Here is an 18959-nt window from a genome sequence, read left to right as displayed (position 1 = left end):
AATCATCCAGATCAAAACACTGTCAATAGATTTGCGATGTGCCAACTAGGGGCGCTGCAGTAAATGAAAAGATGCGACCAGATTCTATGTGAAACAGAATTCATAAGTATCATTTAGTTTGGCAGAAACTTGACAACAAGAGTAGATATTATCTGTCTGAAACATCAATTAGGAAACACAGACTATAAGCCCTGAACATTTATTTTCCCTTCCTCCCCATTACTTAACCATGTAGAAATTTTGATGCAATTGTAAAATCAACCGAACATTACTTTTGCGCTAACACCCTCAATAATCCAGCATCCGGGGCATTATGAGAGCCTTGTAGCCGAGCAATGAATTCACATCCGCGCCGCTTTGAATACTAAACAGGCAGCCATCATACCATACCATACTAATCGCATCTCCGGTCTTTCCGAAATGGCGCCTTGGGCCCACTCGCTCTCGGCGGCATGTTTACTTTCAGCCGGACGTTTCGCTAATCATTGCCATCGGCGCCGGGGCGGATCTGTTGTCGCGAGTCTTCCTGGCCATTTCCAGCACATGTTTGAACATTAAAGCCCGCTACGTGTATCTAGCCGGGGCGCTCTTCACCATTCTGGCACGTTTCGGTAATTACTTCTCCCCATATTGAGGAATCCGTTTATTTTCCTGGTTTTTTTTTTCGATGTTTTCCTCCCTTTCCTATATGGGAGCGGAGTAAAGGCATGAGTGCTTCAATATCTGCCACGAGGAAACAATATGTTAATGGTTGATGGCCTTCCGGAACGCGCGGGAATGGAACAACCAAAAAGCGGAAGATTTCGTGGTGCATACGAGTGCCTCGGAACGGAAACGAGCCATTCGACAGGATTGTTTCCTCTGGTCTGGCTTGTTCTATTGATATTAACAAAAAATAACGGCCTATATTTAAAAAAATTGGAATTGCATTTCACTTGACTTTTTTCCTTCCTTTTTTGGCAGCGTTTTTGTTCGTGTACGATTTTTATGGGATGGCCATCATAACGGCCATAATGGGGTTCCTGCGAACCTGGATCCATGTTCCGCTGCCTCTTGTGTTTTCCGAGTACTTGTCCCAGAAAAGGTACGTATGTATTATTATTTTGCAACACTAGTTCTTATTTTGGCATTTTTCGAGGGATTTTTTTCATATCCGTATCAGAATCAATTTCAATAAGCCGAAAATAAAATCAATCAGCACCGGCTTCTACCACAGCTAACAGGAACAGGATACATGGCCAGATTTTAACATTTTATCAAAACTTTTGATATACTGTATACTTTTTTTTCTACATTCCTTTTTTTCAACATTCGTTGATTTATTTTTCCATTTCTTTTTCTCTTTGATCGAGGCACGATTTCTTTGTTGTGATGGAAAAGAGCTATTTGAAACAAAGGTCGATAGATTTTTAATTTAAGTAAGTTTAAATTTGTTAATATCTAGATAATCTGATGATCTGTTTTGGTTGAATGCTAAACCCATAAAAGAGGTTGTAAAAATTAAATGCCGATTGGATCTAACTATATGCCAACATGATCTCAAAAACTCATTGCGCAAAAGATGACATGATCGCCTTTGCCACTACTGGCATGTTTTTTTTATCACGGATTTTCATCTTATTGGATAGTTGGAACGTTTTAACCCTTGCCCAACAAGGCAAGCTGGCTCAACTTGCTAGAGAAGCTAGCCGCCTCAAGCTTGAAATTCTGGGACTGAGCGATGTTCTTTTGCCTAACACTGGAGAACACAAGACAGTCCGGGCAAGTACTGCTTTACTCTGGCATACGAGGAGAACACGCTAGTCGGGAACTAGGAGTTGGTTTCCAGTTAAGCTCCCTGGCCCATGCGGCTTTCATCAGATGGGAACCAATAAACGAAAGAATAATCGTAGCCACATTAAGAACACGGGTTAGAAACCTTACAATGGTCCAGTGTTATGCGCCAACTGACGTTAGCGATTTGCAGGAGAAAGAGCAGTTTTACAGTCAACTGAACAACGTGGTAGAGAAAATTCCGAAGGGTGACATTCAAATCCATTTGGGCGATTTCAACGCAAAGATTGGCTCCGACAATCAGGACCTTGAGCGCATCATGGGGCGCCATGGCCTAGGACAGATGAGCGAAACGGAGAGCTGTTTGTAGAATTTTGTGACAAGAACAACATGGTGATCGGTGAATCGCTCTTCCCCCATCGACCAGCACATAAGGTCACTTGGGTATCCTGAGAGGGCCGAACATAAAATCAAATTGACCACATCTGCATCAGCCGAAAATGGAGAAGGAGCCTTCTTGATGTCCGCAACAAACGAAGCGCAGACATTGCATCTGACCATCACCTCGTTCTTGGCGAGATACGAATGAGAGTTGCGCGTGTCCAACGGCGCGAAGAGAAAGTCGGGTGTCGATACGACACCGGTTGGAGAATGCGGAGGAGAAAAGGGCGTTGAACAGCTAACTCCCGAGCCTCGAAATTGCCGACAGACGGAACAGTTGAAGAACAGTGGTGTGGAATCAAGGATGCCTTTATCACGGCTCGTCGGTACTCTCGGTAAAGTTTGTGGAAGAAGAAGTGGATGGATGTTGGATGAAACTTGGAGGATGGTCGCAGTTAAACGAGCTTGTAGACGAGACAAGAGAGTCTGGACAAACTCCCTAGCCGAAGAGGGAGTAAAAGCCGCCGCCAATGGATATATCCGATTAATTTATGAAATTTCTTGGCGCTTTAGTGTTGCAAGGACTAATGCAAGAATGCCGCTAAAAGACCGAGCAGATCAGTTATTTTTTTTGTAAAATTTGTTTATTTGACTAAGTGGTATTTACATTATTTTTACGTTAGTTTGTTGGTAGATCTAAGTAAAATTCCAATTCATTTACATCTATTGTACTGTTACTTTTGCTAACAAAGTCCAAATATTTCGCCACTAACTCCAGAACTCGTATTCTACTACTGAGTCTCAGTCTAGGCAGCACTGGTTGCAAGATATCGTTGGATGAAAGACGTCGCTGCCCTGTAATCCTCGTTATTTTTTGTTTCGTTTTTCTCCATCCAGCATCGACACGCGGGCACTCAGAAAATTTATGCTGAATTGTTTCTGTCGCAGCTCTACAGAAGTCGCACATGTCGTCGTTTACTCTCTGCATTCGGTAGGAGAGCTGTTTATGAGCTGTTTTCTCATTTATAAAGATGAACAGCTGTTGTTTGTGCAACGGAGAGAGTTGGCGAGAAGCTATACTTCGCCATATGCGAGACCAGTTGACAGTTGGACTGTTTGTTTCTACTTTTGGTCGGTCTGTGTTTTGCAACATCCACTGCAGTATAGTTGCCGATGTAGGACCCCTAAGAATATTGTCGGGTAACTGCCTTGACACTTGGAGTACAGTTTTCAAACAGATTAGATCGGCAGGAACACTTGGAATATTGTTAGTATTCAGGAAAGTGCTATAGAATGGCATAGCACTAATGTCCTGTATGTGACGATTTGTCAAAAGTGCCTTGCACTTTGTACCTGGGAGCTGTAGTTTCAAGCCACCGTCTTCTATGTTTCTCGCTAGCTGCTGGATGGGGACTCGAGTTGGGTGCCCTTTCCATATGAATGATCCCATCAGGCTCGTCAGTTTGGAAATGTGAACACAGTAAGGAGGCAAAATTGCCGACATGTACCAGATCTTTGAACTAACGAATGTGTTTAAAAGCGTCACTTTTTGGTGTATCGTGAGCTGCCTCATTGTGTGGAGCCAAAGATGCTGACCAAACTTGGCAACTATCGAGTCCCAGTTTATGTGGATCATGGTTCGTATTGAATTGGCGAATACAACTCCTAGCACTTTGATTGTGTTTTCAGTTTTCAACCAATTTACGTTAATTCTGTTTCCATCTATAAAACCCACGTCGATTGAGGTAGTTTTCTGAGTGTTCAATTCGGCACCAGATACCCTACCGAATGCATCGAACAGCTGTTTGATTGCATTAATCTCGTCTGCGCTGGTTACAATCACGCTAATATCGTCGGCATAGGCAACGACCAAGTTTCTTCCACAAACACGTTCAAGTTCTCGGAGCAGCGGATGCAGGTATAGCACAAAGAGGTGCATCGAGAGAGGATCTCCTTGTCGCACGGATCGATTTATTGGGAATGATGCAGAGAGGTGTCCGTTGATCAGTAGTCGTGATTTCGATCGTTCAGCAATACAGGTCAGCAGTTCGACAAGATCCCGATTTAAACCGAGAGAGCACATGGTACGAAACAAGTATGAGTAGTCTACACAGTCGAAGGCACTTTTTAGATCGAACGAGATCATTTTACCGTGTTGTCGTGTAGTGTTCAAATACGCAATTCGATCTTTTAATGAGAGTGTAGCTTGAAAGATGTTGTGGTCACCGTTTGAGCATTTTTGAGAAGCAGTTAAGATATTGTGTGCTCGGAGAACACAATCCAGTCTCTTTTTTAGCACTCGCGATAGCAGTTTGTAATCATAGTTGAGCATGGATAGAGGCCTGTATGATTGAACTGTGTTGTCAGTATCACGTTTTTTAACCAAAACAATAACACCTTCCACGAATTCTTCTGGAATGTTTTTGGCAAGGGCTTCGTTCAAAACTAGGTTTAACTCACGGTGTATTATGTCGAAACAGCACAAATAAAATTCTTTAGGAATTCCGTCTGGTCCAGGACATTTCCTGGATTGGCTTGTCTTTATTGCGGAATATATCTCGGAGGTAACAATTTCATTCATACAGGCCTGATTGGTTTCATCACTATCTGGAATAATCTGATCACATCGGAAAACAGTGTTCTCAACCGAATTCACTTCACTTCGCTCATACAAATTCGAAAAGTGTCGTACCATATGCTGTCGGATTTCTACGGGGTCATTCATCATTTCGTCTCGTTCGTTTTTTAGTTTCACTATCACTGTTTTCTTTCTTCTTCGCTCTCCCAGTTGGAAGGTTGAAATCGGCTCTCCACCAACATGAGTCTCATTTATTCTCACCAGAGGTGCAAAGCATCGCATCATTTTGCATGCAGCGTTCGACTTTTTCCCGACCAGATCAAACTAATACCGTATTTTTTTACTCCTGGAGGCAAACTAGAGGCAACCTAGGTTCGCTCTAACTGCTGTCATCGTGCTCATTTATTGCTCGAGAGGCAACCTAGGTTCGCTCGAAAAAGGGACGGAGTCGCCCTGAGAAAAAAGTCAGTTTTGCGAGAAGTCCACCAATACACTCAACGTTGTTGTCAAAACATTAAACAGCTGTTTTTGGCTGAAAACAAACAGTTGAAATAATGAACGGGCAAATGATTATTGCCAAGATTTTGAACCTCTCAGCCAAGGAAAATCGTACTATATGCAGTCCAGTGCAATCCGGACACGAAAAACGGCAATCCGGATGTGAAGAACTGAATGAAGAAATCCAGAAGGGAGAACAAAATGACAGCTGCATGTAAACATTGCGCTCGTTCTCACGCACACCTACGTATGGAATAACTCGAAACCCGAAACTCGTTTTTCTATTCTGACGGTTCCAGAGCCAAATCCGGAATCAAAAAAAAATACGCCATAACTTTATCTTCGGAAGCGTCGGCTTGCGAACATAGCACGCCGACTTTTGATTGCAAATGAACGCATCGCAACGACGCTGTGGCACGATTGGTTCAAATGACTGCATCTCTTAAGTTCATTCCGACGCTTTGCGAACAGTTCGCCTACTGATTTTAAGGCGACGTCAACCGAAGGATCCGTTCGTTTGAATTTGTCGGGGATAAGTTCAAACGACCTTATCGAGATAGGGTCACTTTTGAACGTTCAATTGAATGTTCGTCTGATGCGTTCGGCAGCCTAAGGCAAGACGCCGAACCGTGTTTGGATGGGATGGATTATTGATATGGTGCATTGCTTGCATTGCTTGTTCGGTCGTCGCTCGACGATAGAGGGTGTCGGGTGTCTTGTAGCGCGCGGACGACTTGGTAAAGAGAATGAGGCGCAGCTACAGTTTCATTTAACGGTGCAATTTTACTGAATAAAATACAAACCGCCCAACTACGGTAAGGCTTGTAAGAGATTGTTTATTCTTTTTCATTCCATGTTAGGTTCAGAACTGAAGCAAACCGTCAATACATGCGAAATTTAATTCAAATTTTCAGATTTCAGATTTCAGATTTTAGATTCAGATTTCAGATTCAGATTTCAGATTCAGATTTCAGATTCAGATTTCAGATTCAGATTTCAGATTCAGATTTCAGATTCAGATTTCAGATTCAGATTTCAGATTCAGATTTCAGATTCAGATTTCAGATTCAGATTTCAGATTCAGATTTCAGATTCAGATTTCAGATTCAGATTCAGATTTCAGATTCAGATTTCAGATTGGAAATGGACTTCCGCTCATTATGAGTTGATGTTTTACATATATGTATGAGTTGATGTTTAACATATATGAGTTAATGAGTTGATGATTAAATATATTGAGTCCCAAATTCATGGCGTACACCATTTGATTAAGACCCGAAATCAGAAATTTGGAATTCATTTATTGGGGTTAGAATAGAAAAATGAAAAATTTGGTAATATTTTGTTCACCAGAACTATCACTAAATGTAATGAAATGATTAAGTGTTGGTGGTAAATTTTCAAACATGATTTACTTTTCAAATGCCAATTAAATTCCATATTTTTTTCGTCCCGATGGAATGAACACTTTAAATGGAAATGACGTTTGGGTTGGTGGCAAAGGGGTATAACTTATACCGTATAAGTAAATTACTTGGTAGCAAAGGGGTCTACACTTATACCCCTTTGGCTCCAAACGAAAAGTAATTTTCAGTAAGCAGGATTTTTTCAACAATATCAAAACATGAGAAAATAGCGAAATAAAATTGTGATTAAAACAGCATATGATGTTTGATAGTCGAAGATTTGTTCTCGATGGTTAACTCGATTTTTTTCCATTTTGCACTTATACCCCTTTGGCTCCAAGGGCCTCAAATATGAATATAAAATCTTAACCCAAAATCTTAACCTTAATTCTAAAACTGAATGCTTAATATGAAATCGGAATCTGATATCTGAATCAGGATCTGAAATTTGAAATCTGCATCAAAATATGAATCTGAAATCTGCATCTGAAATCTGAATCTGAAATCTGAATCTGAAATCTGAATCTGAAATCTGAATCTGAAATCTGAATCTGAAATCTGAATCTGAAATCTGAATCTGAAATCTGAATCTGAAATCTGAATCTGAAATCTGAATCTGAAATCTGAATCTGAAATCTGAATCTGAAATCTGAATCTGAAATCTGAATCTGAAATCTGAATCTGAAATCTGAATCTGAAATCTGAATCTGAAATCTGAATCTGAAATCTGAATCTAAAATCTGAATTTGAAATCTGAATCTGAAATCTGAATCTGAAATCTGAATCTGAAATCTGAATCTGAAATCTGAATCTGAAATCTGAATCAGAAAACTGAATCTGAAATCTGAATCTGAATCTGAATCTGAAATCTGGATCTGAAATCGGAATCTGAAATCAGAATCAGAAATCTGAATCTGAATCTGAAATCTGAATCTGAAATCTGAATCTGAAATCTGAATCTTAAATCTGAATCTGAAATCTGAATCTGAAATCTGAATCTGAAATCTGAATCTGAAATCTGAATCTGAAATCTGAATCTGAAATCTGAATCTGAAATCTGAATCTGAAATCTGAATCTGAAATCTGAATCTGAAATCTGAATCTGAAATCTGAATCTGAAATCTGAATCTGAAATCTGAATCTGAAATCTGAATCTGAAATCTGAATCTGAAATCTGAATCTGAAATCTGAATCTGAAATCTGAATCTGAAATCTGAATCTGAAATCTGAATCTGAAATCTGAATCTGAAATCTGAATTTGAAATCTAAATCTGAAATCTGAATCTGAAATCTGAAATCTGAAATCTGAAATCTGAATCTGAAATCTGAATCTGAAATCTGAATCTGAAATCTGAATCTGAAATCTGAATCTGAAATCGGAATCTGAAATCGGAATCAGAAATCTGAATCTGAATCTGAAATCTGAATCTGAAATCTGAATCTGAAATCGGAATCAGAAATCTGAATCTGAATCTGAAATCTGAATCTGAAATCTGAATCTGAAATCTGAATCTGAAATCTGAATCTGAATCTGAAATCTGAATCTGAAATCTGAATCTGAAATCTGAATCTGAAATCTGAATCTGAAATCTGAATCTGAAATCTGAATCTGAAATCTGAAATCTGAAATCTGAATCTGAAATCTGAATCTGAAATCTGAATCTGAAATCTGAATCTGAAATCTGAATCTGAAATCTGAATCTGAAATCTGAATCTGAAATCTGAATCTGAAATCTGAATCTGAAATCTGAATCTGAAATCTGAATCTGAAATCTGAATCTGAAATCTGAATCTGAAATCTGAATTTGAAATCTGAATCTGAATCTGAAATCTGAATCTGAAATCTGAATCTAAAATCTGAAAATTTGAATTAAATTTCGCATGTATTGACGGTTTGCTTCAGTTCTGAACCTAACATGGAATGAAAAAGAATAAACAATCTCTTACAAGCCTTACCGTAGTTGGGCGGTTTGTATTTTATTCAGTAAAATTGCACCGTTAAATGAAACTGTAGCTGCGCCTCATTCTCTTTACCAAGTCGTCCGCGCGCTACAAGACACCCGACACCCTCTATCGTCGAGCGACGACCGAACAAGCAATGCAAGCAATGCACCATATCAATAATCCATCCCATCCAAACACGGCTCGGCGTCTTGCCTTAGGCTGCCGAACGCATCAGACGAACATTCAATTGAACGTTCAAAAGTGACCCTATCTCGATAAGGTCGTTTGAACTTATCCCCGATAAATTCAAACGAACGGATCCTTCGGTTGACGTCGCCTTAAAATCAGTAGGCGAACTGTTCGCAAAGCATCGGAATGAACTTAAGAGATGCAGTCATTTGAACCAATCGTGCCACAGCGTCGTTGCGATGCGTTCATTTTTTCCAACCACAAGTTAGGCGTCGTAGCTGATCTTAACCTTTTCAAGAAATAATCAGCTTGCGACTTTTTCTCGACGACGTTTGCGCTGAACGTTCATTTGCACCTCTGATTCTCACAAAAACACTTGTAAAGCGGCGCTGATGCGCCAGCATCTCTCCTTTCAGGCGATTAATGGTTTGTATCATGCTCGGGTTCTGGTAGTATCCATCGTAAGCTCGTTTCAGTTGCGCGTAAAGCTGTTGTTGTTCTCGGTGAAACTTTTGCAGTGCGATTTTAGACTTCCACTTGAAGAAGGATTTAATTTTCGGTTTAGCATATGCGATCCACCATTCTATCCACGACGCATAAGCTCGTCGTTGTCGTGTCCAGTATTGCCAGGAAATTTGCAGTTCTTCGGTGTTTTCGGGGGTTAGGAGGTGGGGCCGTAGGGACCAGTAACCAGAGCCATTTGTTTGATCCGGGATAGGGAGACATATTCTTGCAGTGAGAGCTTTGTGGTCTGAGAAACAAAATACATGAGTTTCGATGGATCTCAGCTGGGCACGTAGCCCTATACTTGTGTAGATTCTGTCAAGCCTAGATGAAGAGTTTTGTGTAATGTAGGTATACTCTAGATCCCGAGGTCGTAGTTGCAGCCATACATCTTGCAAATGTATTTGTCGAATAGTGTTTTGTAGTGCGGGACTTGTGTTGTATCCCGTGGCATCACATTGGCGAAGAACGCTATTAAAGTCTCCTCCCAGGATGATGTGTTCAGTGCTATGTCGGAGATAGTAAGCTAACGTAGTGTTAAAGAAACGTTCTCTTTCGGCTCTCAATGCAGTACCCGAGGGTGCATACACATTGCAGAGCGTCGTATCGTGTATTCTGAGTGCAACAAGTCGACCGTCCAAACTTTTTTCAACGTGTGTGTAACGTATATGGTTTTTGAGAGCGATTGCTGTTCCTCTACGAGTTATATCCACATTAGCAACAACGTTGTAGCCTGGCAAGAAAAGTTGGTCGTTTTCCACTTCTTGGAGGAAAACAATATCAAGATTCATAGATCGCATAAAGGTACGTAAAGCTTCTATTTTTGCGGTGTTGGTGATCGTGTTTATATTAATGGTTGCTATATTACAACTTACAAAATCCATATTTATTGCATTTCTTCATCTTGATCCGACACAACGGTTACAGTGTGTTTCACCTTTTTGGTTGGTAGACGTTCACGCAGACGTGTGCGGTTGGTGCTTGGTGCAGAGGAGTCATCAGTCTCATCATCATTAGACAGGTTTGAGGCAGTTTTGGCAGCAGTTGTTTTCGGAGGAATAGACATTTGTTCTGTGGATTTGAGGGGTAGTGTTGAAGATGGTGTGGGTCTGTGTTTAGTTACCTTCGGTTCTCCGAGGGTTGGTGGGTTTTGTGTTGCAGCTCCCGTTGGCTGCTCTCCAACAGCACCTGGAGTAGTGGCTGTAGTTGTGTTTGGTACACTGATGACCTTTGGATTTGGTTTGGGCTGCGACGAAAGCTTAGCAACGTTCGCGTACGATAGAGCTGTTAGTTTCTGCACCAGAAGCTTTTTGTTCTGGACACAGGGAATGCCTGCGTGAGAGTATTCTTCGCAGTACACACAGGTTTTCCGCTGACCCTTGTAGCTGACCCCCGTGGATTGTCCGTCAATAATGACGGTTGATGGTATGTTTTTTGAGATTATTACTCGGGCCGAGCGAACTCCTGTTGGTATTCCACCAAAGCGGAGTTTCTCGTCCCATAGAACATTGCGCACGGATAATACCTCTCCGTAAGAACTGAGAAATTCAGACACTCGCGTGTTGGTGACAACTTTCGTCAAGTCGAAAATTCTCACCTCTACGGCCCCATCCTCCAAGATGATTCGGACTTTGAAGGCCTTGTTGTCCACGACGATTTCGTGTTTATTGTCGTGGTCGTCGACAATATGCTGTGCAAGCTCGAGGTCAGTGACCTCAACGTACACACATGCTTGCCGCCGGTTGGGTTGAATTTCAAGAACGTTTTCGCGAGTCAATCCAAGTTGATCGCCAATAAAGTCATGTATTTCGGCAAAAGAAGGCGCTTTTGGCGCCTGAGAATAGTCGATGCGAAACGTATTTTCGCGGCGACCCATCGCTACGATCAGGGGTCACACGTGACACCAATCGTACGAGGGTAAAATTAAACTTTGTATAGTCCGTGAGTACTTCCCGAATAGCTAAACCGAAAAATCGACCGCACTGTTCGGAAGTCGAGCACTAACTCGATCGGTTATTGACCGATCAACCAGATCAGCTCAAACGATGGACTGAGCACTTCGAAAAAACTCTTCCGAGTCACGAATAGCGAAGGCCAACCGAACCTGCAGCGGCAATCAAAGACATGAAATCAATCAAAGCTTCTGGAATCGATTGCATTCCTGCTGAAATGCTGAAAGCTAACCCTGCCTTGTCAGCACAAATGTTGCACCGTCTTTTCGCTGACATTTTGGATACTGCAAAATTCCCGGCCGACTGTATTCCCGAAGAAAGGAGACCTGACCGAGTGCGGTAACTGGCGAGGCATAACGTTGATCTGTAAAACTGTCATAGTACTCTGCAAAGTGATCCTGAACAGGATCCAGGAGAAAATCGACGCTACACTCAGACGGCAACAAGCTGGATTCCGATCCGACGATCATGTGTGGACCACATCACAACGCTACGAATCATACTGGAACAAATCAAAGAATTCCAGGACTCTCTTCTGCTGGTGTTCGTTGATTTCGAAAAAGCAATCAACCGACTTAACCATGAAAACATCTGGGCTGCTCTAAGGCGACGAGGAGTCCCAGAGAAACTAGTTCATCTCATCGTACAGTACGAGGCATTTTCGTGCAAAGTCTTGCACGACGGTGTCTTGTCCGATCCAATCCCGGTAACTGCTGCGGCGGTGGAGGTATCCTACACAACGTTCGCGACGAACCTAACAGCCCTAGGCTGTTTGCTCGCCGTGTGCCGAATCGAAAGCAGCTTATCCTAGACTCGAGTCTGTCACAGAACACGTACGGGTCTTTAATACTTGCGACTCAGATGAATCCCGACGGTGATGTCATCCTACCCGACTCAAGTGGCTCATCCGACGGTGACGTGAGACCACTCTACCCGAGAGTACTACGCGACGAGAATACTCTTCCCCCTAGAAATTCGACTGCGGAGAAGGTCTTGTCTGTGTCCTCCACCGCAGTGGAGACATTTTGCATCGTTGGCTCAACTAGCCGCCTGATAGCCGGCTTCACCTCACCGCCAACACAAGCCACTCCTATCAGTGCCCTTGTAGGCAAATGATTTGTGCCCGTACTCGACACACCAGAAACACCTTTCCGGTTGCTGGGAGATGACTATCTGGCAGATAGACCACCCCAACCCACACTTGAGTGCTGCGTTTGCTGCCGCAACCGGAAGCTTAACGAACGCCACCTGTGTCCCGGATTTGGGAGGCCCTTCCCGCATCTTGACCGAAATCAGGTCTGTTCCGATCTTACACACGATCTTACAAGGATCATATCGCCGGAAACGTGTTCAGCGGATTCTCCTGACATCCCCTCCTAGGACCACCAGCCTATCGCTCGTCCTCATCTGACGAAGGACATCGGCGTAGGTACCTTCCGGTGCCTTCACCAAGAACGCCTCCCACTAGTCCCTGACCAGTTTGGGTTTTGGGTTTGGGCATGGGTTAAGCTTTGGCCTCCGTGGCCTTTTTCCTTTTGCGTTCAACCGTCTGCCACCCGGTTGGCGCATCGAGACTTGGCCTTTCCCTCTTTTTCGCCCGGATCCTGCCGGACCTTAGGATCCCGGGCACGTTTTTTCAGGGCTCCTGGTCTCGTCTCTCCTGGAGACCCTCTCTTTCTCTTGCCATTTCCAGCAAACTCCTCTTCGTCATCCGTCTGCACGCAGACGCTGACCTTCTTTGGTCGAATGGTATCTGCCCGCAGAGGGATCATTCTTCCGGCACTCCGGTGCGGTGAGCAGGCTCACCACCGCTCGGTTTTTTTTTCTAAGCGGCCCACCACACTCCCCCACACCAAAAAACTCGATTTTAGCCCCCTGGTAATGGACGCTAACTGTTCTCAGCATGTCTGGCAGCAAAACAAGAAAAAAACTTAATATGTACTTGAAAACGCGAGCAAAGTTTTAATAATGCTGAGAACTTTCAAAGTGATTATTTAATGCGAGGAAATGTAAGAGGGAATATAACAATATTTGTTGAAATGAATCTCAGTGGAAGAAATTCCTTTTAAGAGATCCATTATTTATTTAATGAAAAAAACTAAGAGTTAAAAGAATTATTAATATAAAGAGTTACTAAGAGTACAACTAAAACTACATAATTAAAAATTAAATTTATCGCTAAGAAAACTAAAAAAAAGGACTGAAATAAGTGGTTGGTTGATCATCGGTTTAGGTTATCTTTGAAGTACTGCATAAGTTTGGTCTTAAAAATATTTCTGTTGGAACTGTTTTTAATTTCTTCAGGAAGGCTGTTGAATTTGGTTGGACCAATGAAGGAAATTCGACGTTGGCCAAAGCTTGTTGAACTTGTACTGCGCATCAAATGGTGAGATTGACAAGTATTGTGATATCGCAAACCCGCATTGAATCTTAAGTTTTGATTATTGTTTGAAGAGTTTAAATTATCAAAAACATAGGTTATAGTTTGAAGATCACAAAGTATTGAGAGAGGTAATACATTATGAGAGCGATTAGAATAAATTAAATTGGTTGGATAGAGAAAGGGAAAATTGAATATGGTTTTCAGACAATGGTTTTGAAGGGTTTGTAGACGAGAAACAAGGGATAACGACGCTCTGCCCCATACAGCTATTAAATAATATAAACGGGAGTGTACAAAAGCAAAATAAAATTTAAGTAAAATATGACGTGGAACAAAAGCTTTCACCCTCCATAAGACTCCGCTCAGGGATGAAATTTTTTTATGTAGTTGATCAATGTGGCAGAGCCATGACAGAGTTTCGTCTAGAATTATTCCAAGATATTTGAAGTTGGTAACCCTCTCTATAGTTGTATTGGATAGATTGAGATCGCAATTAAGTTCGATTTTTTTCCTTGGAGAATGAAAAATCATGTACTTCGTTTTAGCAAGATTGAGGGTCAGGTGGTTAGCTGAAAAATATTTGTGAAGGAGTTTTAAATCTTCTTCCATGTTGGTTATAACAGCATTTGGGCAGTTTTCAGGATAAAATAAGGCTGTATCATCAGCAAATAGACGAGGTATACCACGCAGCGGTAATTTGCTGAGATCATTGATGTAAAGTAAGAACATTAAGGGTCCTGTGTTGCTGCCTTGAGGGACACCAACTTCCAAGCTCTCTAGCTCGGTTCGCCTTAACGAATATCGCCTTTACGTTGATGAGTTTCTCCCAGTTTTCCTTGTGGATGTTAGACTTCTTTCTAACATAATCCACACGGTCCTGTATGCCCGCCATAGCCACCGCTAGTTCAGCAGGAGTCTCAGAGTCCTGAAGCTCCAGGGAGCTTAGGAGTTCCTCTACTGCCTGCTGGGTTTGAGCGAAGGGGTCTTCGCTCTCTCCACTGTCTACAGGCGTCCTCACCGGCTCGGCGAGTTCCCTAACCGGCGAGCGCCTTCTCCGCCTTATTCTCATTCCTCCGTTTTAATTTTTTGTATTTATGTCCATGATTAATCCCACGAGTAGCGAGGTAAGTATACGGTGCGCCAGTGAGCTGCTTAGCGCAGCATGGACTGGAATACTGTAGTGTGTGTCCTGGTGCCCCACAGGCTACCGTTTGGGACTTACGTGACTTGACGACCCGCCAGCCTTACAGGAACATCGGAACGGTTCAGCATTACACCTTCACCAAATGGAGTCGGTTTCCAATAGATGTTCCATGTTCATAGTCCGAATTACGTCTTCATGAGGCCACTGCAGTATTTGCTTGACGTTATGTGCAGATGCCAAATCCAGTCAAAAGAGAGGAGGATACTGATGCTTTTTATTGAGGGGCAGCCCACTTTTTTCAAGCATTCATCTTTTTAAACTTGAGCATTTATTGTACCTTTTGTAAAGAAAATACTTGACCGCAGTACCTACCTACCTAAGGGTCCGGCGTCGATTGACTGACGCATAGGGCTGAGATAAAAGATCTCCATTGCTGGCGAACTGGAGCCAGCGTCTTCACTTGCTGCCAGCCAAGGTTCTCGTCAACTGTGCGGATTTCAGCGGCTAGACTTCGCCGCCACGAGCTTTTGGGCCTGCTTCTTCTTCGTTGCCTTCTGGATTCCAGTCAAGCGCCTCTCTGCAAATCTCGTTTTCATCTCTTCGCAGCGTGTGCCCAATCCATCTCCACTTACGTTCTCGAATCTCGATTTCTAGCGCCTTTTGATGACACCGGCGATGAAGTTCAACGTTTGAGATGCAGTTGCCAGGCCACCAAGCGCGGATGATGTTCCGCAGGCAACGATTCACAAAAACTTGCAGTTTTCGCGTCGTCACCGCATATGTGCACCAAGTTTCACACCCGTACAGCAATACGGATTTGACGTTTGAGTTGAAGATTCGGATCTTAGTTAGTAGAGAGATCAGGCGTGAGCGCCAGATGTTTAGGAGACTCGCAAACGCAAATCGGGTTTTTCTGATTCGGGTTTCGATGTCCTTCTTGGTACCACCATCAGGCGTAATCTGGCTACCAAGATACCGGAAGCACTCCACTGTCTCAACCTGTTGTCCAGCTACCACGAAATTGGAACGATTTTCTGTGTTGATTTCCATCGATTTGGTCTTTCCGACATTGATTTTGAGACCTGCTGCCTTGGAGCTTTCGGTGAGGTCGTCGGGTTTGCTCTGCATGTTTTGTTGTGTTTGGGCGAGCAAAACAATATCGTCTGCCAGGTCAAGGTCGTTCAGTTGCTCCATGATTGAAGGATTCCACGGCAATCCTCGGTTTGGTCTACTGTCAATCGATCCAGTCTAGATCTCATCCATAACGATGAGAAAAAGCAGCGGTGACAAAATACAAAATACAAATACTTGACCGCAGTCCACAGGTACAAATAGCTCGCAGACTGGCCCGAAAAGCGTTACGATATGAGTGATTGCTTAAGCATTCTACTGGGGCTGACTGGAACCAGGTTAACTAATTTAAAAGTTGCTAATGACTTTTCGATACAGTTTTTAAGTAGGTATGTTTATGTTTTTTTTTTCTTCAGATAAATCTTGACCATCATTTCGTTGTTTGTATTTGAATGAACCCTCAATCCCGGTTTCATCGGTTTTGGAAAAAGTTTTCCATAATATCGTAAACTACTGAGAATAGAACATTACGAATAATTTTGCTATTAAAACAAATGATAAAAACAGGATAGTTAGTTATAGAGCTGTACTAGAATCAGCTTTGATATTATTCAAAAATGTGTCTAGCTTATTTACAAACTATTTGAATCATTTTATGAGCTGCACTGCTCCTGATTGTAAAAGCAATGAACTTTTTCAAAATTACTTCTAGTAGAATTGAAACAGCTAAGTGAAGCATACGGTTTCCGAGAACGTTTATTATATCAGGCTCGATAGGCTCGGGCACGCTAGTATCGAAAAGAAAAACAAATGGCCATAAATTCTAGAGCCCCTGCCTTTATGCATAAATCTGATTGATGGGCTTCATTTTCCTGCTCCGGAATGATACGCATTTCGCATTTTTTTTCTCTCTCTCACTCTTCCATGTGTACATTTCAAGCATACATAACCCTACCTACAACATGTAGAACCAATCTCCATCTCTATCATTCATGCGTTCTTGCTCTGATTTCGCAGATTTCCTTCCGGTTACGGGTTATTTATGTTCCTACAAGGGAACATCACTTTCGCAGTCGGTCCCATCGTTGGCTACATCCGTGACGTGACCGGAAGCTATACGATTTCGTTCCACTGCCTGACGCTGTTCATGGCGCTGTGCGTCGTGCCGTGGCTGTTTGAGATCGTCTATCTGCGGCTGAAGGAAAAGGCCCATTCTCGGGCGCTCGGAGGGCTGGAAAGCAACGGAGGCGACCCGGACCTGGAGGGTATCCCACGAGTGGACATTGTTCTGGAACCGATTGACTCTGCGGCAGGTGATGGACGGAAGTGAAGTAAAGTGATGATATAGCTACAGTAGCGGTGTATGTGTGTGTTTCTGATTCAACTTTTAGTGACAGCTCCTATTATGTATGATGACATCCATTAAGTTTTATGGTCCAGATTTTTGTTGGAATTTATTTGGAAAATTTGCTTGTAATATGTTTTATCCAAGAATTTATTTTATTTCCCCGAAATTTACGACTTTATGGCATTCTTTCAGGATTCGCAACATTTGTGCTTGGTGGCGTTTCACAGCATTTTAAAGTTCAATGAAAGCCGCCAACTTGGATTTCAAGGTGGCGCCAGAAAGGAAAAAATCGACTTTTTATAGTTTAGCCACATAGTGCCAGTTGAATGCAATTTTTTTCATTTAAAGTTAGGTGAAAGCCGCCATCTTAGATTTCAAGATGACGTCAGATAGTAAATTTTTTCTTCTACTCGTTTAGCCCTTTCACCCAATACCAGTATTGTTAGGGTGTCATGCGATTTTAAGTCATTTAAAACATTTTAATGTTCAGCGGAAGCCGCCATCTAGAAATTCAAGATGGCGACGGACAACGAAATTCGACTTCTACTCGTTTATCACTTTCACCTAATAACCGTATTCTGAAGGTTTCAAGATGTTTTCAAGAATTTACAACTTTGAAAATAGAAATCTTGGATTTATGATGGCGTCATGCAACAGATTTTTTTTTCCTAATATTGGGCCCTTTCACTCAATACTCATATTGTGGAGATATTCATTCAACTTCTGGTAATTTGAAGTTTTCGAAGATTCTCAAATATTTTTTTTATTTTAACTCAAAAACAACACAAATAACATATTAAAAATGTGTATCAATGGGAATTCCGATTCCAATATGTGCTGTCTAACCTGAGCGTGTCCTGTTTTGACATCTTGATCGAGAACTGTCACTAAGCTTTATGGTTGTTGATTAATCAAGCTCTGAGTGCTATTATAATAATGTAAAAAAAAACCTTGGAGCAAACTTCTAAGTTTGTGTTTTATTGTATTTTAAACAGAGCATTCATAACTCTTTCGAAACAACTAGAACAGCATGTTTAATAAAAGCATTTTAGCATTTTCAAAACTATCTGAAAACATGGTAGAATATAATCATATTGCATGACCATAATAAAACCGTCATAAAACGAGCTGCACAAAAAATGCCATAATAAAACCATAATAAAACTTCCTAATGCTAGTCAGTATAATCTTTGCTACTTACTCTTCTGCACTCGTAAAATTTCACCCTAAATATCAGGAGAAATGATGTTTTACGAAATTCGGAAGAAGTTTCGTTCGAATTTCGTGAAACTTGAGCAATTTCCCTGTGGTTTGAAGACTCATTATCCCTAGCAGAATATTTGCAATCTAAGTGAGAAGGACTAAGTTACCCCGAAGGCGAACCAATTTTCTGACATGTTTGTTAACATTTATTGTTAAATACTTTTTGGGATCAAGTAGTTTCCCGAACCCGTTTTAGTACCAAACATCGTCGAATGAATATTTCACTTACTGAAAAAATGTAAAGACATCCAAGGAGGATATTTTGAGCTACTTTTGTATTTTTTCGTTTTAATCAGATAGAAAAAATTTAACATTATTGTTTGGTTGATTCGATTTTATTTTATGTAAGGAAGCTACGACTCGTTAAAACAAATCTAGAACTTTATTGTCACTCTGTGTATTTATAAAACACTGCTATTCTTGTGAAACATTTATTATTGTGTAGAAACTTCCGTAGTAGAAGTGCCAACTTTGCGTTTCTTTAGTAATTTTTTCACGACCTTTCTTCCTCGCTTGTGCCCATCA

At 41.7% G+C, this 18959-nt stretch overlaps 1 protein-coding gene across 1 annotated transcript in view; it reads left to right on the top strand.

The window, feature by feature from the left end:
• LOC129758082 (monocarboxylate transporter 7) overlaps nt 1-17213 on the top strand; it is a 43651-nt gene extending 26438 nt beyond the window's left edge. Inside the window, exons 3-5 of the mRNA XM_055755524.1 lie at nt 467-611; nt 964-1084; nt 16841-17213. Of these exons, the coding sequence (XP_055611499.1) occupies nt 467-611; nt 964-1084; nt 16841-17153 (579 nt within the window). The 3' untranslated portion in view covers nt 17154-17213. The remainder of the gene's footprint in view (nt 1-466; nt 612-963; nt 1085-16840) is intronic.
• The last annotated feature ends 1746 nt before the right edge of the window (nt 17214-18959 follow it).

This window comes from Uranotaenia lowii, chromosome 3 (assembly GCF_029784155.1).
Source record: "Uranotaenia lowii strain MFRU-FL chromosome 3, ASM2978415v1, whole genome shotgun sequence".
Taxonomy (NCBI): domain Eukaryota; kingdom Metazoa; phylum Arthropoda; class Insecta; order Diptera; family Culicidae; genus Uranotaenia; species Uranotaenia lowii.
The sequence above is the reverse complement of the archived record's forward strand: the minus strand, read 5'-3'. Positions and strand labels throughout refer to the sequence as shown.